General features: G+C 41.2%; 1 protein-coding gene across 5 annotated transcripts in view; it reads right to left on the bottom strand.

The window, feature by feature from the left end:
* HGSNAT (heparan-alpha-glucosaminide N-acetyltransferase) overlaps positions 1 to 15,587 on the bottom strand; it is a 73,593-nt gene that overhangs the window by 17,181 nt on the left and 40,825 nt on the right. For 3 of the 5 annotated variants that reach the window (XM_078347658.1, XM_078347657.1, XM_035270458.3), the window contains exons 5-10: positions 14,211 to 14,280; positions 10,540 to 10,590; positions 6,822 to 6,891; positions 5,724 to 5,833; positions 4,056 to 4,132; positions 2,737 to 2,767 (exon numbers count right to left, since the gene is read on the bottom strand). In XM_078347658.1, coding sequence (XP_078203784.1) covers positions 2,737 to 2,767; positions 4,056 to 4,132; positions 5,724 to 5,833; positions 6,822 to 6,891; positions 10,540 to 10,590; positions 14,211 to 14,280 — 409 coding nt within the window. The remainder of the gene's footprint in view (positions 1 to 2,736; positions 2,768 to 4,055; positions 4,133 to 5,723; positions 5,834 to 6,821; positions 6,892 to 10,539; positions 10,591 to 14,210; positions 14,281 to 15,587) is intronic. The other 2 variants (XM_078347659.1, XM_035270459.3) reach the window with 1 other exon arrangement.

Below are 15,587 nucleotides of genomic sequence, written 5' to 3'. Positions count from 1 at the left end.
TGGAACCTTAAAAGACCCACAGGAGCCAAAGTTATTCTGAGCAAGATGAACAAAACTGGAGGAATCACATTACCTGACTTTAAATTATACTACAGCTATAGAAATGAAAACAGCATGGTAGTGGCTTTAAAAACAGGCACATAAATAGTGGAACAGAATAGAGAACTCAGGGATAAAACCATGTATCTACAGTGAACTCATTTCGACAAAAGTGCCAAGAACACACATTGGAGAAAAGACAGTCTCTTCAAAAAAAATTATGCTGGAAAACCAGATATTCATATGAAGAAGAATGAACCTAGACCTCTAACTCTCACCATATAAAAAATCAAATCAAGCCGGGTGCGGCAACTCATGCCTGTAATCCCACCACTTTGGGAGGCCAAGGTGGGCAAATCACAAGGTCAGGAGATCGAGACCATCCTGGCCAACACAGTGAAACCCCATCTCTACCAAAAAAAAAAAAAGATTAGCCAAGCATGGTGGCACGCGCCTGTAGTCCCAGCTACTTGGGTGGCTGAGGCAGGAGAATCGCTTGAACTCAGGAGGTGGAGGTTGCAGTGAGCTGAGATCAAGCCATATGCACTCCAGCCTGGGTGACAAAGTGAGACTGTCTCAAAAAAAAAAATAAAATCAAAATGGATTAAAAACTTAAATTTAAGACCTCAAACTATTAAACTACTAAGAGAAAACACTGGAGAAACACTCCAGGACAATGGACTAGGCAAAGATTTCTTGATTAACACTCTACAGAAGCACAAGTAACCAAAGCAAAAATGGACAAATGGGATCACATTAAAAAGCCTCCACAGAGAAAAGGAGCAATCAACAAAGTGAAGAGACAACCCACAGAATGGGAGAAAATACCTGCAAACTACCCATCAGACAAGCAATTAATAGCCAAAACATAAAGGAGCTCAAACAACTCTATAGGAAAAACATCTAATAATCCAATTAAAAATTGATAAAAAAGGCTGGGCTTGGTGGCTCATCCTTGTAATCCTAGCCCTTTGGGAGGCCAAGGCAGGTGGATTACCTGAGGTCAGGAGTTCAAGACCAGCCTGGCCAACAGGGTGAAACCTCATCTCTACTAAAGATACAAAAATTAGCTAGGTGTGGTGGCACACACCTGTAATCCCAGCTACTTGGGAGGCTGAGGCAAGAGAATTGCTTGAACCTGGGAGGTGGAGGTTGTGGTGAGCCAAGATCACACCAATGCACTCCCACCTGGGCTACAGAGCGAGACTTCATCTCAAAAAAAATAAAAAATAAAAAAAAAGGCAAAAGATCTGAACAGACATTTCTCAAAAGAAAACATACAAATGGCAAACAGGTATATAAAACGGTGCTCAACATCACTGATCATCAGAGAAATGCAAGCTACAATGAGATATCATCTTACCCCAGTTAACATAGCTTTTATCCAAAAGACAGGCAACAACAAATGCTGGTGAGGATGTAGGGAAAAGGGAACCACTGTACACTGTTGGTGGGAATGGAAATTAGTGCAACCATCATGGACAACAGGTTAGACGTTCCTCAAAAACTAACAATAGAGGTACTGTATGATCCAGCAATCCCACTGCTGGGTATAGATGCAAAAGAAAGGAAATCAGTACATTGAAGAGATACTACCATTTTTATTGCAGCACTATTCACAATAGCCAAGATCTGGAAGCAAACTAAACATCCATCAACAGACACTTAGAAAGAAAATGTGGTGCATATACACAGTGGAGTACTATTCAGCCGTGAAAAAGAATGAGATCCTGTCATTTGCAACAACATGGATGAAACTGAGACACTATGTTAAGTGAAATAAGCCATGTGAAGTCCAACTTCACATGTTCCACTTATTTGGGAGCTAAAAATTAAAACAACTAAACTGAACTCAGGGTGATAGAGAATAGAAGGATGGATGCCCGAAAGGAAGGGTAGTAGGGAAGAGAGGAGGAGGGATGGTTAATGAATACAAACATACTGATAAGCACTGCCAACAAAAGCTGCATGGAATGAATAAGATCAAGTATTTGATAGCACAACAGGGTGACTACAGTTAACAATAAATTACTACACATTTAAAATATCTAAAAAATTATAATTGGATAGTTTATAACACAAAATGATAAATGCCTGAGGGAAGGGATACCCCATTTACCCTGATGTGTGTACCCACAAAAATTTAAAATTTGAAGTAAAAAATAATAATAAGGCTGGTACTACCTAATAATGAGGGATCAATGTCACTCAATGCATCATAGTAAAGATACAAATTTCACATCACATAGGTAATGTCCCTTCACAAGAATAAGAAACCACAAATTATCAGACAGAACTGAATTACTCAACTATTATTTTAATTTTAGTTTATGACTATCATTACCCACCTATATATCTATCAGCATTCATTGATACCAATATATTGTATTTCTTTAGGAAATATTATTTTCTAATTATTTTCAGGATTAATGGAACTGAACTATGTGTTCAGAATTTATAATTTCCTACAAGATTTCAGGATCTAGGATATTGTATCTACGTTAACAATATTCCCTACAAAATCACTCTTTTATACACACACGTGTAGGCACTGTGTTGAGTATGAGAAGTAGCTAGTAAGAAGGACTTCCTAACCACATTACACAGGTCCGTCTCAGAGAGAGCCTCCAGCATCATCTGAAAAACAGGAGACTGGAGTCAACCCGTGGAAGAGAAGAGGGCAGACCACCAACTCACCATGGGAACACGAGGTCAGCCACCGTCAGCCCTGCAGAACAAGTACAAAGCATAAGCAAAAGTACTCTAGAATGCAAATATCTCCTAAATCTAGTGTGGACTTCATTACACACTGGTATAGAAAGTAAACTCAGGGCCGGACATGGTGGCTCACACCTGTAATCCCAACACTTTGAGGGGCCAAGGCAGGAAGATCATCTGCAGTCATGAGTTTGAGACCAGCCTGGCCAACGTGGTGAAGCCAACGTGGTGAAGCCCAGTCTCTACTAAAAACACAGAAATTAGCCGGGTACGGTGGCGGGCACTTGTAATCCCAGCTATTCAGGAGGCTGGGGCAGGATAATTGCTTGAACCTGGGAGGTGGAGGTTGCAGTGAGTCAAAATCGTGCCACTGCACTCCAGCCTGGGAGACAAGAGTGAAACTCTGTCTCAAAAACAAAAAAAAGGAAACTCATAGGCCAGGTGTGGTATGGCTCACACCTGTAATCCCAGCACTTTGGGAGGCTGAGGTAGGAAGGTCGCTTGAGTCCAGGAGTTTGAGACCAGCCTGGGGCGACAGAGTGAGACACAATCTCTACTAAGAATTGTTTTAAAACACTAGCCAGGGATGGTGGCGCACACCTGTAGTCCCAGCTACTCTGGAGGCTGAGGTGGGAGGATTGCTTGAGCCTAGAACTTGAGGCTGTGGTCAGCCATTACCACACCACTGCAATCTCGCCTGGGCTACAGAGTAAGCCTCTGCCTTAAAAAAAAAAGAAAATAAACCACAAACTCTTCCTTGAGACTGCAAAAGAGCACTGGGCCTGGCTGGGACAATTCCTATGACCATAACTAGACACAGGAGACAAGTCTGTTACATTTAAGAAGCACTAATCCATTCATAAAACAACTACCAAGCCAGACCTACAGCTATTATTCACCACCACTCAGACCAATCCTAGATCAATGCCATCTCAAAAAAGACCATTAAGTCCTAGAAGATGCAGCCACCAAAAGCATGGTGGCTGCAATAAAAGGCATATCTAGAACATGACCATGCTCATTTACAACCAAATCCAAAACATATTCTGCAGAGTCCCTCAGTCACACAGCAGAAACTTTGTCTGTTATTACAGTGAAGGTTTACAGATACACAGCACACAAAAGGAGGAACAAAACTAACAGGCTCGCAGAATCATCTACAGGTCACCCTCGAGGGCAGGAGTTCAGTGGCTCAGAGGAGGCTGCTCGGACTCATTTCTGGAGCTTCTGCGGGGAATGCTGAGTGATTTTCCTGCAAGGATGTATATAAGCAACATTACTTTTAGGAAATATCTTACCATTCCAACTCGCATGTTTGAAATACCAGTATTTTCCTCCTCCATAATTGACGAAGACCATGAGTATGAGAGCAATCCTAGAAGAAGCCAACAAAGAGAAGCCTTTCAGAGTTTGCCATGTGAAAAGGAAGAGCTGAAATGAAGACACATTTATACTCACAAGGTAGAGTCATGCAACAATGCAATTCTACTGAGCAGTTTATTACACAAGATGAGACATCAAGGCCAAGAAGCAATTATTTTCTAATCAGTGCTATTAGGACCATGCACTAAAGTTCACTGCCAACACTGCCATGTGACATCTTAACCAATGTTTATACCGTACTCTTAAACTATGTAACTTTAAAAACATAGGAAAATATTTCCGATAACTCAGTTTTGTGTTAATTATTTAGACATCTCAGGTTAAAGAACTCTAATAGAAGGCACACAGCCAGCTGAATCAGCAAGCCCAGAATCACAATCTTGGATCCTTTTCTGTCATTAGCCATAAGACCCTGGGCAAGGTTCTCATCAGTAAACTCACTTGTAAAAGAGAGAAAATGCCCTAACCACACATACCTATTAAGGAGAATGATGTATTTTACAGTAGCTAACCAGTGCCTGGCACATTTTAGTCACTTAATAAATGTTATTTCCGTCTATCTGTGACCGTCTTATCTCTAAAAATAGCAATGGTAACTGAAAGGTAGAATAATAGATTCTGGATGTGCTACTGTTTGAGGCTAACTATGCAGAATGCTGAGGGTGCTGACCTTGGGTGTCAACAGGGTAATTTAGGAGACTCTAGAACTCAAGTGCCTGAAAGCAAACCCTGGCTTTCCTATTTGCTACCTAAGTGACCTTGGGCAACTTATTTCATTCAGCAGTATAATTTCTTTTACTTTTAATGTGAATCGGGCACATTAAAAATATGTATCTCATACGATTACTAAGAGATTAAATAAATTAAGACAAGTTAGAACAGTGACTGGCACATTGTGAGAACTCCAAAATTGGTAGCAAGTTTCATTATGACCATATCGTTATTACTACACGCTTCCAATCTACCTGCCAGGATCCTCAAGGCTTGATGAGGCTAGGGCAAAGTTATAGGGTTGTCACTAGAATTCAGAAGGCTTCAGTAGAAATAAAAGAGCTGATATCTGTGTATTCATTCTTAGCTATACAGTTTTTATACTTTGTTTTTGGATTTCAGTCCTGGCCTTTGTTCTTCCACCAGGGCTATGGGTATGAGGGTCGCTCTGGGTACTATGGGTACTTGAGTCTCTCTGCTAGCAAAGCAGGATCAGCCCTCCCTCTGTCACATGCTGCTGTTTGCTCACTAGACTAGTCCATCTTCTGAGCCATCAAGCTACTGACTGGACATGAGGTATAGACTGTAGCCACCTGCCCAAATGAAATGCCCTTCACTCAGCAGACTGCATATCCAAGTGGACACTGGCTCTGGCCTCATCCACTTCTCCTTGGTCAATATAGACACTGAGGATCATGATGGGTCTTCCAGATTAGAGAGGCTGCTGACTTGACTTTTACATCCAAGAAATCCTTCCTAGCCTAGAAAGTAAAAGATATGTAAAAGTCCTTAAAAGCTAAAAGTGTGTTTATGTGTAATTACGTAGTTTTGCGACTACCTGCACCCACTGTGCTATAGGGAGCCCCACGTACCCCCTGAAGGTGTCCACACTGCGGAGGCGGAGCGGCAGGGCAGATGGACGCCACACTGCTGGCTGGACGTCACCATCGAGAGGGTCTGTCCTGCTGGGAGATCCCAGCTCCTTCAGACAAAAAGGGAGAAAGAAGACAACTCATAATGCTAAGGAGTAAATTTCATTTTTTGATTTATTTAGGAAAGACAGTAATAGAGTAGAAAGTTAAAAATAGATTTTCTGCAGGTGTGGTGGCTCAACACTGTGATCTCAGCACTTTTGGAGGCCAAGGCAGGCAAAGCCCTTGAGCCCAAGAGTTTGAGACCAGCCTAGGAAACACGGTGAAACCCCATCTCTACAAAAAATACAAAAATTAGCCAGGTGTGGTGGCACACACCTGCAGTCCCAGCTACTTGGGAGGCTGAGGTGGGAAGATCACCTGAGCCCAGGAGGTTGAGGCTCCAGTGAGCCAGACCACACACCACTGCACTCTAGCCTGGGCGATAGAGTAACATCCTGACTGAAAAAATAAACAAGTTTTTCTAAACAATACTTGGATTTGCTTTTGTCAAGATCCCATCTAGAGGTTTGGCTTTCTACTTTATCAGCTTTTCCTGCCTGTTACTGAGTTTGCCAGTGGCCACGTTGATAAATGACACTAAATAAATTAGTCCATAAGTGCACTTAGCACATGCACAGACACCAACATCCCCATAAATGATCCTGAATTTATTAACACAAATTTAATGACATATTTAAATCATTAGAGGAGGCCATCAGCATTTATAGATCAATAGTGATGTCTCTTATTCCTTTGTTTTAACCTTAACACTCTCTACTTAACTGGATCGATTCAACAATGCCGCCTGCAAAATGAAAAATGTCTTTACCTCATGTATTCTGATAGACCCCAGAGTTCCAACGTCACTGAACCAAGAAGGGATGGAGCCCTTCTCAGGAGCTGAAGAGAGGGCTGCTCTCTATTAGGAATGCAGAACCTACAACCTGGCCTTCCTCCATATAAATATAAAACTGGACAACAATGATTAAATTGGAAACTATCAATTCCAAGTTTAGAAAACCACCTGGAAAACACACTATGCATCTCATAACTTACAGAATTGATGAGGCGATCAGTTTCTCGAGAACTTATGGCCTTAGAAATCCAATTATTAAAGTCATCCAAACTGAAAACAAATAAAAGGCTCAATTAATTTATTTTCATTGGCAGAATTGTTTGAATGACTGGATATTATATTGAAATAAAATTAAGGCTCACATTCTATATTAAGTAATTAAACATTTAAAAATTTTTTAACAATATACAAATAGAAATCACAGTTTTCAGCAGCTCTACTTATAAACGCTCAACCCTGACAGCAGAGTTTCCTCATCAGTAAAACAGGAATGATGAGACAGCTTTCATTAAACACTTGAGAAGGTAAATGAGATCACTGTTCCCCATAGCTGAGATTCTCACCAATAATGCTATTAAAATTAAAATAGCAAAAATTTCAAAACAATCAAATTTACTCAAAACAGGGAAGACTAAACACAGAATATGACAGCTGTGTGATACAATGTGATACAGCCGAGAAAATAAAAGCATGTGGGCTCTATCCATACAAGGAAACATGAAGATGATTAAACTATTAGGCCAGGCACGGTAGGTAGCTCATGCCTGTAATCCCAGCGCTTTGGGAGGCCAAGGTGGGTGGATCACTTGAAGTCAGGAGTCGGAAACCAGCCTGGACAACATGGTGAAACGCTGTTTCTACTAAAATTACAAAAGTTAGCCAGGCGTGGTGGTGCATGCCTGTAATCACAGCTACTCAGGAGGCTGAGGCAGGAGAATCACTTGAACCCAGGAGGTAGAGGAGGGTTGCAGTCAGCCAAGATCGCACCACTGGACTCCAGCCTGGGCAACAAAGTGAGACTCTGTCTCAAAAAAGATAAACAATTAAATACAAAAAGCGAAATCCTAACATCTACATTCAACTACAAATATTACAAATAAATTAAAAATGCACATGTGCACACTGGGAAAACTTGAAAGCAACTTTGGGGTGATTCAAATAGTTAATGTACTGGGTTCTTTTTTTTATATGGTTGCTTTAATTCAAAAAGAAATCCAGATGACATTAAATTGATTTACATGACTAACAAAAGATAAATATATTAACTGGTTTTTCTTGAAAATGAGATTTCTACCTGGGAAAAAGCCTTTTGAAAAGTATATCCTACCCTGGCATATGATTTTTTTCCCTTTTATTTTTCGGTCATGAACAGTTGCAAGCAAATACAGAAGCAGAGGAACTAGTACAGGCATACCTCAAGATACTGCAGGCTTGGTCCCTGATCATCACAATAAGGCCAGTATCACAATATCACAATACAGTGACTCACACAAATTTTTTGTGACCCAGTAATATATAATGAAAGTTATATATTACACTATACTATAGTCTATTGTGTGCTACAGCATTATGTACAAAAAGACAGTTTACATACTTTAATTTAAAAATGTATTGCTAATAAAAAGTTAATGATTATTTAAGCCTTCAGCAAGTCCTCATCTTTTTGCTGGTGGAGGATCTGGCCTCCATTTGATGGCTGCTGAGGGATCAGGGTGGTGGCCACTGAATGTTGAGAGGGCTGTGGCAATTTCTGAAATCAAGACAATACAGTTTACCACACTGACTTCTCCTTTCACAGATTTCTCTGTAGTATGCTGTGCTGTTTGACAGCATTTTACCCACAGTTAGACCTTCTTTCAAAATTAGAGTCAATCCTCTCAAACTCTGCCTCTACTCTATCAAATAAGTTTATGTGATATTCTAAATCCTTTGTTATCTCAACAATGTTCACAAGGTCACTACGAGGAGTAGATTCCATCTTACGAAACCACTTTCTATGCTCATCTGTAAGGAGCAGCTCCTCATCTGATCAAGTCCTGTTAGCAGTTCAGTCACATCTTCAGCCTTCACTTCTAGTTTTCTTGCTATTTCCACCACAGCAGCAGTTATTTCCTCCACTGAAGTCTTAAACCCCTGAGTCATCCTTGAGGGCTAGAATCAACTTCCTCCAAACTCCTGTTAATGTTGGTATCTTTACTTCCTCCCATGAACCGCAAATTTCTTAATGGCTTCTACAGTGATGAAGCCTTTCCAAAGGTTTTCAATGGACTTTGCCCAGATTCATTGGAGGAATCATGGCAGCTATACAGCTTCATAAGATGTATTTTTTTAAATCATAAGACTTGAAAATCAAAATTACTCCTTAATCCATGGACTGCAGAATGGATATTGTGTTAGCAGGCATAAAAACAACATTCATCTGCTTGTACATCTCCATCAGAGCTCTTGGGTGACTTGGTGCATTGTTAATGATCAATAATATTTTGAAAGAAATCTTTTTTTCTGAGCAGTACATCACGACAGTGGGCTTAAAATAGTAAGAGATGTTGTAACAGATGTGCTGTCATCAGGCTTCATTGTTCTGTTTGTTGAGCACAGGCAGAGGAAATTTAGCATAACTCTCAAGGGTTCTAAGACTTCTAGAATGAAAAATGAACATTGGCTTCAACTTGAAGTCACCAGTTGCATTAACTCCTAACAGGAAAGTCAGCCTGTCCTGTGAAGCTTTGAATTCTCCTTCCTGGCTATCAAAGTCCTAGATGGGCCAGGCGCAGTGGCTCACACCTATAATCCCAGCATTTTGGGAGGCCGAGGCAGGCAGATCACAAGGTCAAGAGATTGAGACCACCCTGGCCAACATGGTGAAACTCCGTCTCTACCTAAAAAAATACAAAAATTAGCTGGGCGTGATGGCACACGCCTGTAGTCCCAGCTACTCGGGAGGCTGAGGCAGTAGAATTGCTTGAACCCAGGAGGCAGAGGTTGCAGTGAGCAGAGATTGCACCACTTCACTCCAGCCTGGCGCCTGGTGACACAGCAAGACTCTGTCTCAAAAAAAAGAAAAAGTCCTATATGGCATCTTCTTCCATTAGAAGGCTGTTTCATCTGTACTAAAACTGTGTTGTTAGTGTAGCCATGGTCATCAATGATCTTAACTGGATCTTCTGGAGAACTTGCTGCAGTTTCTCCATCAGCACTTGCCGCTTCACCTTGCATTTTTAGGTTATGGAGATGGCTTCTTTCCTTAAACCTCCAGAACCATCCTCTGCCAGCTTCCAACCTTTCTTCTGCAGATTCCTCACCTTTCAGTCTTCACAGAACTGAAGAGAGCTAGGGCCTTGCTCTGGATTATGCTTTGGCGTAAGGGAATGGTTTGATCCTCTATCCAGACTACCCAAAGCTTCTCTGCATCAGCAGTAAGGTTGTTTCCCTTTTATTTGAGACAGAGTCTAGCTCCTTTTCCTAGGCTGGAGTGCAATGGAGCAATCTCAGCTCACTGCAACCTCCGATTCCCAGGTTCAAGTGATTCTCCTGCCTCTGCCTCCCGAGTAGCTGGGACTACAGGCATGTACCACCATGACCAGATAATTTTGTATTTTTAGTAGAGATGGGGTTTTGCCATGTTGGCCAGGCTGGTCTTGAACTCCTGACCTCAAGCAATCAATTGGCCTCAGCCTCCCAAAGTGTTGTGATTACAGGTGTGAGCCACTGAGCCTGGCCTGTTTCACTTTCTTATCATTTGTGTGTTTCCTGGAGTAGCACATTTAATTTTTTCGAGAACTTTCACAACTTGACTGTTTGGCAGAGGAGGCCTAGCTTTTGGCCTATCATGGCTCCCAATAGGCCTTCCTTGCTAAGCTTAATCATTTCTAGCTTTTGGTTTAAAGTGAGAGACATGCAACTCTTCCTTTTACTCACTTAGAAGCCACTGTAGGGTAATCAATTGGCCTAATTTCAATATTGTTGTATCTGAAAGAATAGAGAAGCCCAAGAGAGTGAGAGAGATGGGGAAACAGTGCGTGGGGCAGTCAGAACACACTCAACGCTTACCGATTAGGTTCACCATCTTACATAGGTGGGCTTGATGGCATTCCAAAAGCAATTACAGTAGCAACATCAAAGATCATTGATCACAAATCACCATAAAAGATACAATATTAATGAAAAAGTTTGAAATATTTAAAGAATTACCAAAATGTAATGCAAAGACAAGAAATGAACACGTGCTGTTGGAAAAATGGTGCCAACACAATTACTCGATGCAAGCCTGGGCAACACAGTGTGACCCCCATCTCTACTTAAAAAAGAAAATTATCATGGTGGCACATGTCTCTAGTCCCAGCTACCGGACAGGCTGACATGGGAGGATTGCTTGTGCCTGGGAGGTCAATAAGGTCAGTAAGTGTTGAGTATGTTCTGACTGTTCCCCCATCTCCCTCTTTTTGGGCCTCTCTATTATTTCAGATACGACAACATTGAAATTATGCCAATTAATTACCCTACAATGGCTTCTAAGTATTTGAGTAAAAGGAAGAGTTGCATGTTTCTCACTTTATCTTTTATTTTTGAGATGAAGTCTCACTTTGTCGCCCAGGCTGTAGTGCAGTGGCCTCATCTTGGCTCACTGCAAAACTCCACTTCCTGGGTTCAAGCGATTCTCGTGCCTCAGCCTCCCGAGTACCTGGGACTACAGGTGTGCACCACCATACCCAGCTAATTTTTCTATATTTAGTAGAGATGGGGTTTCACCATGTTGGCCAGGCTGGTCTTGAACTCCTGAGCTCAAGAGATCCAGCTGCCTCAGCCTCCCAAAGTGCTGAAATTACAGGCATGAGCCACCGCGCCTGGCCGCATGTCTCTCACTTTAAATCAAAAGACTGCAGTGTGGGAGGTCAAGGCTGCAGTGAGCTGTGATGGCACCACTGCCCTCCAACTTGGGAGACAGAATGAGACCATGTCTCAGAAAAAAAAAAAAAAAAAAAAAAAAGAATTGCTGGATGTAGGATTGCCACAAACCTTCAATTTGTAAAACATGTAATATCCGTTAAGTGCAATAAAGCAAAGGACAGTAGCACAGGGTCTGCCTGAATAATGGACCTCCATCATCCAGCTTCAACAAAAGTTGAAGCCAATCTTACTTCATCAGTCCTCTCACCCACTGTCCCTCATTCCTGACTTGGAATGTTTTGTAGAAAATCCTAGACATCATATCATTTAATGCATAAACACTTTAGTATGTATCTCTAATAGATATGGACTATTTTTATTTCTAAACATAATCACAATGCCCTGGTCACATTTTTAAATGACAGCAGATATTCCTTAAAATTGTCACATAGCCAGTTCAGTTTCCCCGTTTCATAACATTTTTTTACAGTTTGGTGGTTCAATTCAGTATCCAAACATGATCCATAAGCCCAAGGCATACATTTGCAATTTCTCCTTTTCCCTCACAATTCAACTCTCATTTCTAGTTTATTCAGCATGGATAACATCACCATCACATGCAAAATGTTAAAATAGACACATCTAAGGAAGAATGAAAAGGAGAAGTTAAGATTTTTTAAAATAAAACAAATATACTTAATTTTCTTGTTCATGCCTATTGCTCAAGTGGAAAGGAGACAGAATCTTTATTCTCCCAACTTTTTCTGGTTGTTTTTGGCTCACAGTCATCTGAACCTCCCTGGGTATGTTGGAAAGCAAGTAGGTGAGGAATAAGGGACTCTTGCTTTGCCAAGAACAGCATTGTGCCCACAGGCTGGAAGGGCAGAATCATGTGCAAAGAGTAGTTTCAGTTCCACATGGGGCAAGGTAGAATTTCTTCCCTTTGAAAATGCTTGATCTCAGCTATCAGTTACTTTTTCTTTTTTTTTTTGAGACTTCCTGGCTGGAGTGCAGTGGTGTGATCTCAGATCATGCAACCTCTATCTCCCAGGTTCAAGCAATTTTTGTGCCTCAGCCTGCCGGGTAGCTGGGACTACAGCACCTGCCATCACGCCTAGCTACTTTTTGAATTTTTAGTAGAGGCAGGCTTTCATCATGTTGACCAGGCTTTTCTCAAACTACTGACCTCAAGTGATCTGCCTGCCATAGCCTCTCAAAGTGCTGAGATTATGGCTATGAGCCACCATACCTGATCTAGCTATCAATTACTTTAAAAAGTCATGAAATATGACCAGTTACAGTGACTCATGCCTGTAATCCCTGTACTCTGGGAGGCCAAGGCAGATGGAACACTTGAGTCCAGGATTTCAAGACAAGCTGGGCAACATAGCAAGACTCCATCTCCACTAAATATGAAAAAAAAAAAAAGGTAGCTGGGCATGGTGATGCATGCCTGTAGTCCCAGCTATTTACGAGTGTAAGGTGGGAGAATCACCTGAGCCTAGGAAGTTGAGGCTGCAGTGAGCCATAATGGCACCACTGCACTCCAGCCTGGGTGACAAGAGTGAGACTCTGTCTCAAAAAATAAAAAATCCATAATAGATCCATTCATGTGAAAAGCATCCTGATATACTGAAATAACATTTGCATTTTATCAAAAGATTGGTAAGATAATACCTTAACTCAAAGAAATGAAACTCCCCTGCTAGAATCTTCCTCTATTTCTAAATAACAGTTAGGTTACAAATTGCTTCTAGGCAACAAGTGGTTCTTTTACCCTATACGCAGTCAAAGTCCTCATACATGGAATTAAACTATTTTTAAGATGTACAAAGCTAGAGCATCACAGTGCAGAAATTCCCCAAAGCTTCAGGGTTTTTCCCGCTAGCCAACTTAGGGGTTAGGTTTCCATTCTTCCAATTTGGATATCACTCACCAATAAAACCTTGTGGTCCTTCTTGAGACCCCAACAAGATAAGCATGAGAAAATTCACTCTTATTCTTTTTAAGTTTAGAATTCTTTTTATAAGAATAGAGTTTTTAACTCTATTCTTCTTATCCTTTGAAAGTTGATTAAACTGGTCCTGGATCTATTTTACTTTCCTTTTCTAGTCCACTAATTCAGTCTTACCAGAATCACCTGTTCACCATACAGAGCAGAACCAGTCCCTTCTCCATGTTGGCTAACAAACTAACCAAGGGACAGGGAGTCCATGCTGAGGTCTTGAGGAACAGTCACCAGGCACCCATCTGTGCCACCAGATGCCTGTGTTGGCAGAGGTTGGGCAGCTGCCAACTCTGCCAAGGTGAGCTGCCAAGGTGCAACCTCAGGGCTCAGGGCCAGAGATGGGTGGGGTATCCAACACAGCAACCTCCTCCTAAAATTGTCACAAGCCACTTCCGGTCGCTGAAAACTAGGATGCTTTAAGAAATAATGATTTCTCAAGCACTTTCTTCCTAATCAGCCACGTGGGAGGATGGAAGGCAAAAATCCACAAGAACCTTTGTTATCACTTCCCGTAAGTCAGAGACCACGTCTTAGTCTACCTAAGACCCTGAAGCCTATCACTGGATGGACATGGGGGACACAGAAATGTTCATATCATCAAAGAATGATGATCTCTTGAGGGTCACAGCTGCCTGTTCTGATGTGTTGTTCCTATACTCTGCCTTCCCAGCGGTGTCCTCCCCGCACATCTTACCTCAACAAGAGCCTCAGAAAGGATATCACAATGATGAGAGCGAGACCAATAAGGAATGCAATGCTCACAGCTAGAAAAAGAAAAGAAAACACACCTCAAAGATGTCATCACAAACATCAAAGACATCACGTCATTACATTTCATCTATAAATGAAAACCAGAGAGGGGAAGCCTAAATTCTCATGCTGAATTTCCTACAAATAATTGAGAATGCTCATCCTGAAGGGAGTCACAACTGTCATTATAAAAAATATCAAACATAAACAAAAGCATGGAGAATGGTATCATCAACCCGTATATAACCCAATACCCGGATCCTAGAATTATCGAGATATTGTCCCTGTTGCTTCATCTGTAACTACCTACCCACCCCACATCTTCCTTTTTCTGGCTAAACTATTTCTTTAAGAATCCAACATATCATGTTATTTCATTCTTATATACTTCAGGATGTGACTCTAAAGCCCTTATAAAGACAGCCTGACACAAGGCACTGAGAAGGACCCAGCCTTGCTTCTGTTGTATTCTACTACAAAACGTAAAACCTCCACCTGTTCATGAGAAAACACCAAACAACAAATCCAAATCAAGGACCATCAACAAAATAACCAGACATTACCCTTCAAACCGTCAAGGTCATAAAAGACAAAGAAAGACTGAGGAAGTGTCCTAGACTGGAGGAGACGAAGGAGATCTGACAGCTAAATGCAGAGTGGGATGCTACATCAAAGCCAGCACTGCAGAAGAATACTAAAAGGGACATTTAGAGAAATTTAAGTAACCCTGTAGATCAGTACTGTATCAATGCAAGTTCAATGTTAAGAACAATGTTAAGTTCCTGGTTTTGGTAATTTTATGTGGGGTAACTATACTATGATTTTACAGTTTAGGGTTTAGGGGAAGCTAGGTGAAGGATATTTGGGAACTCTTTTGGCAACACTTCTACAACTCTAAAACTATTTCAAAACTAAAAGTATCTTTGAAATGGATATTTTGTTATATAACCACAATGTCATATGAAATTAACAATAACTTCCTAGCTAACACTGAAAGTGCACCTGCTGTGGTTGACCCATGACTGGTGGATGAGTTCAGCTGGTAAATATTCCCCTTGACCTCATGGTTTCTTCTACTCATAAGGTATATCCCTGTATCACTTACTTCATTAGGGGTTGCAACATATCCTGCCCTTCTGCTGTATTTATTACCTGAAATTCTTCTCCACAGAATTTTCCCTCGACAGGGACTATTTGGTTACCCTGAATTACAGTTAAAACGGACAAAATAAATGCTTAAATCTCTCCTTTCAACTAACAACTTTAGATCACCCTAGTTAACATCAGGTGCCCTGGTGACCTACAAAGACAAAGCATTGTT

Source organism: Callithrix jacchus, chromosome 13 (assembly GCF_049354715.1).
Source record: "Callithrix jacchus isolate 240 chromosome 13, calJac240_pri, whole genome shotgun sequence".
Lineage (NCBI taxonomy): Eukaryota > Metazoa > Chordata > Mammalia > Primates > Cebidae > Callithrix > Callithrix jacchus.
This window is presented reverse-complemented; position numbering and strand designations above follow the sequence as displayed.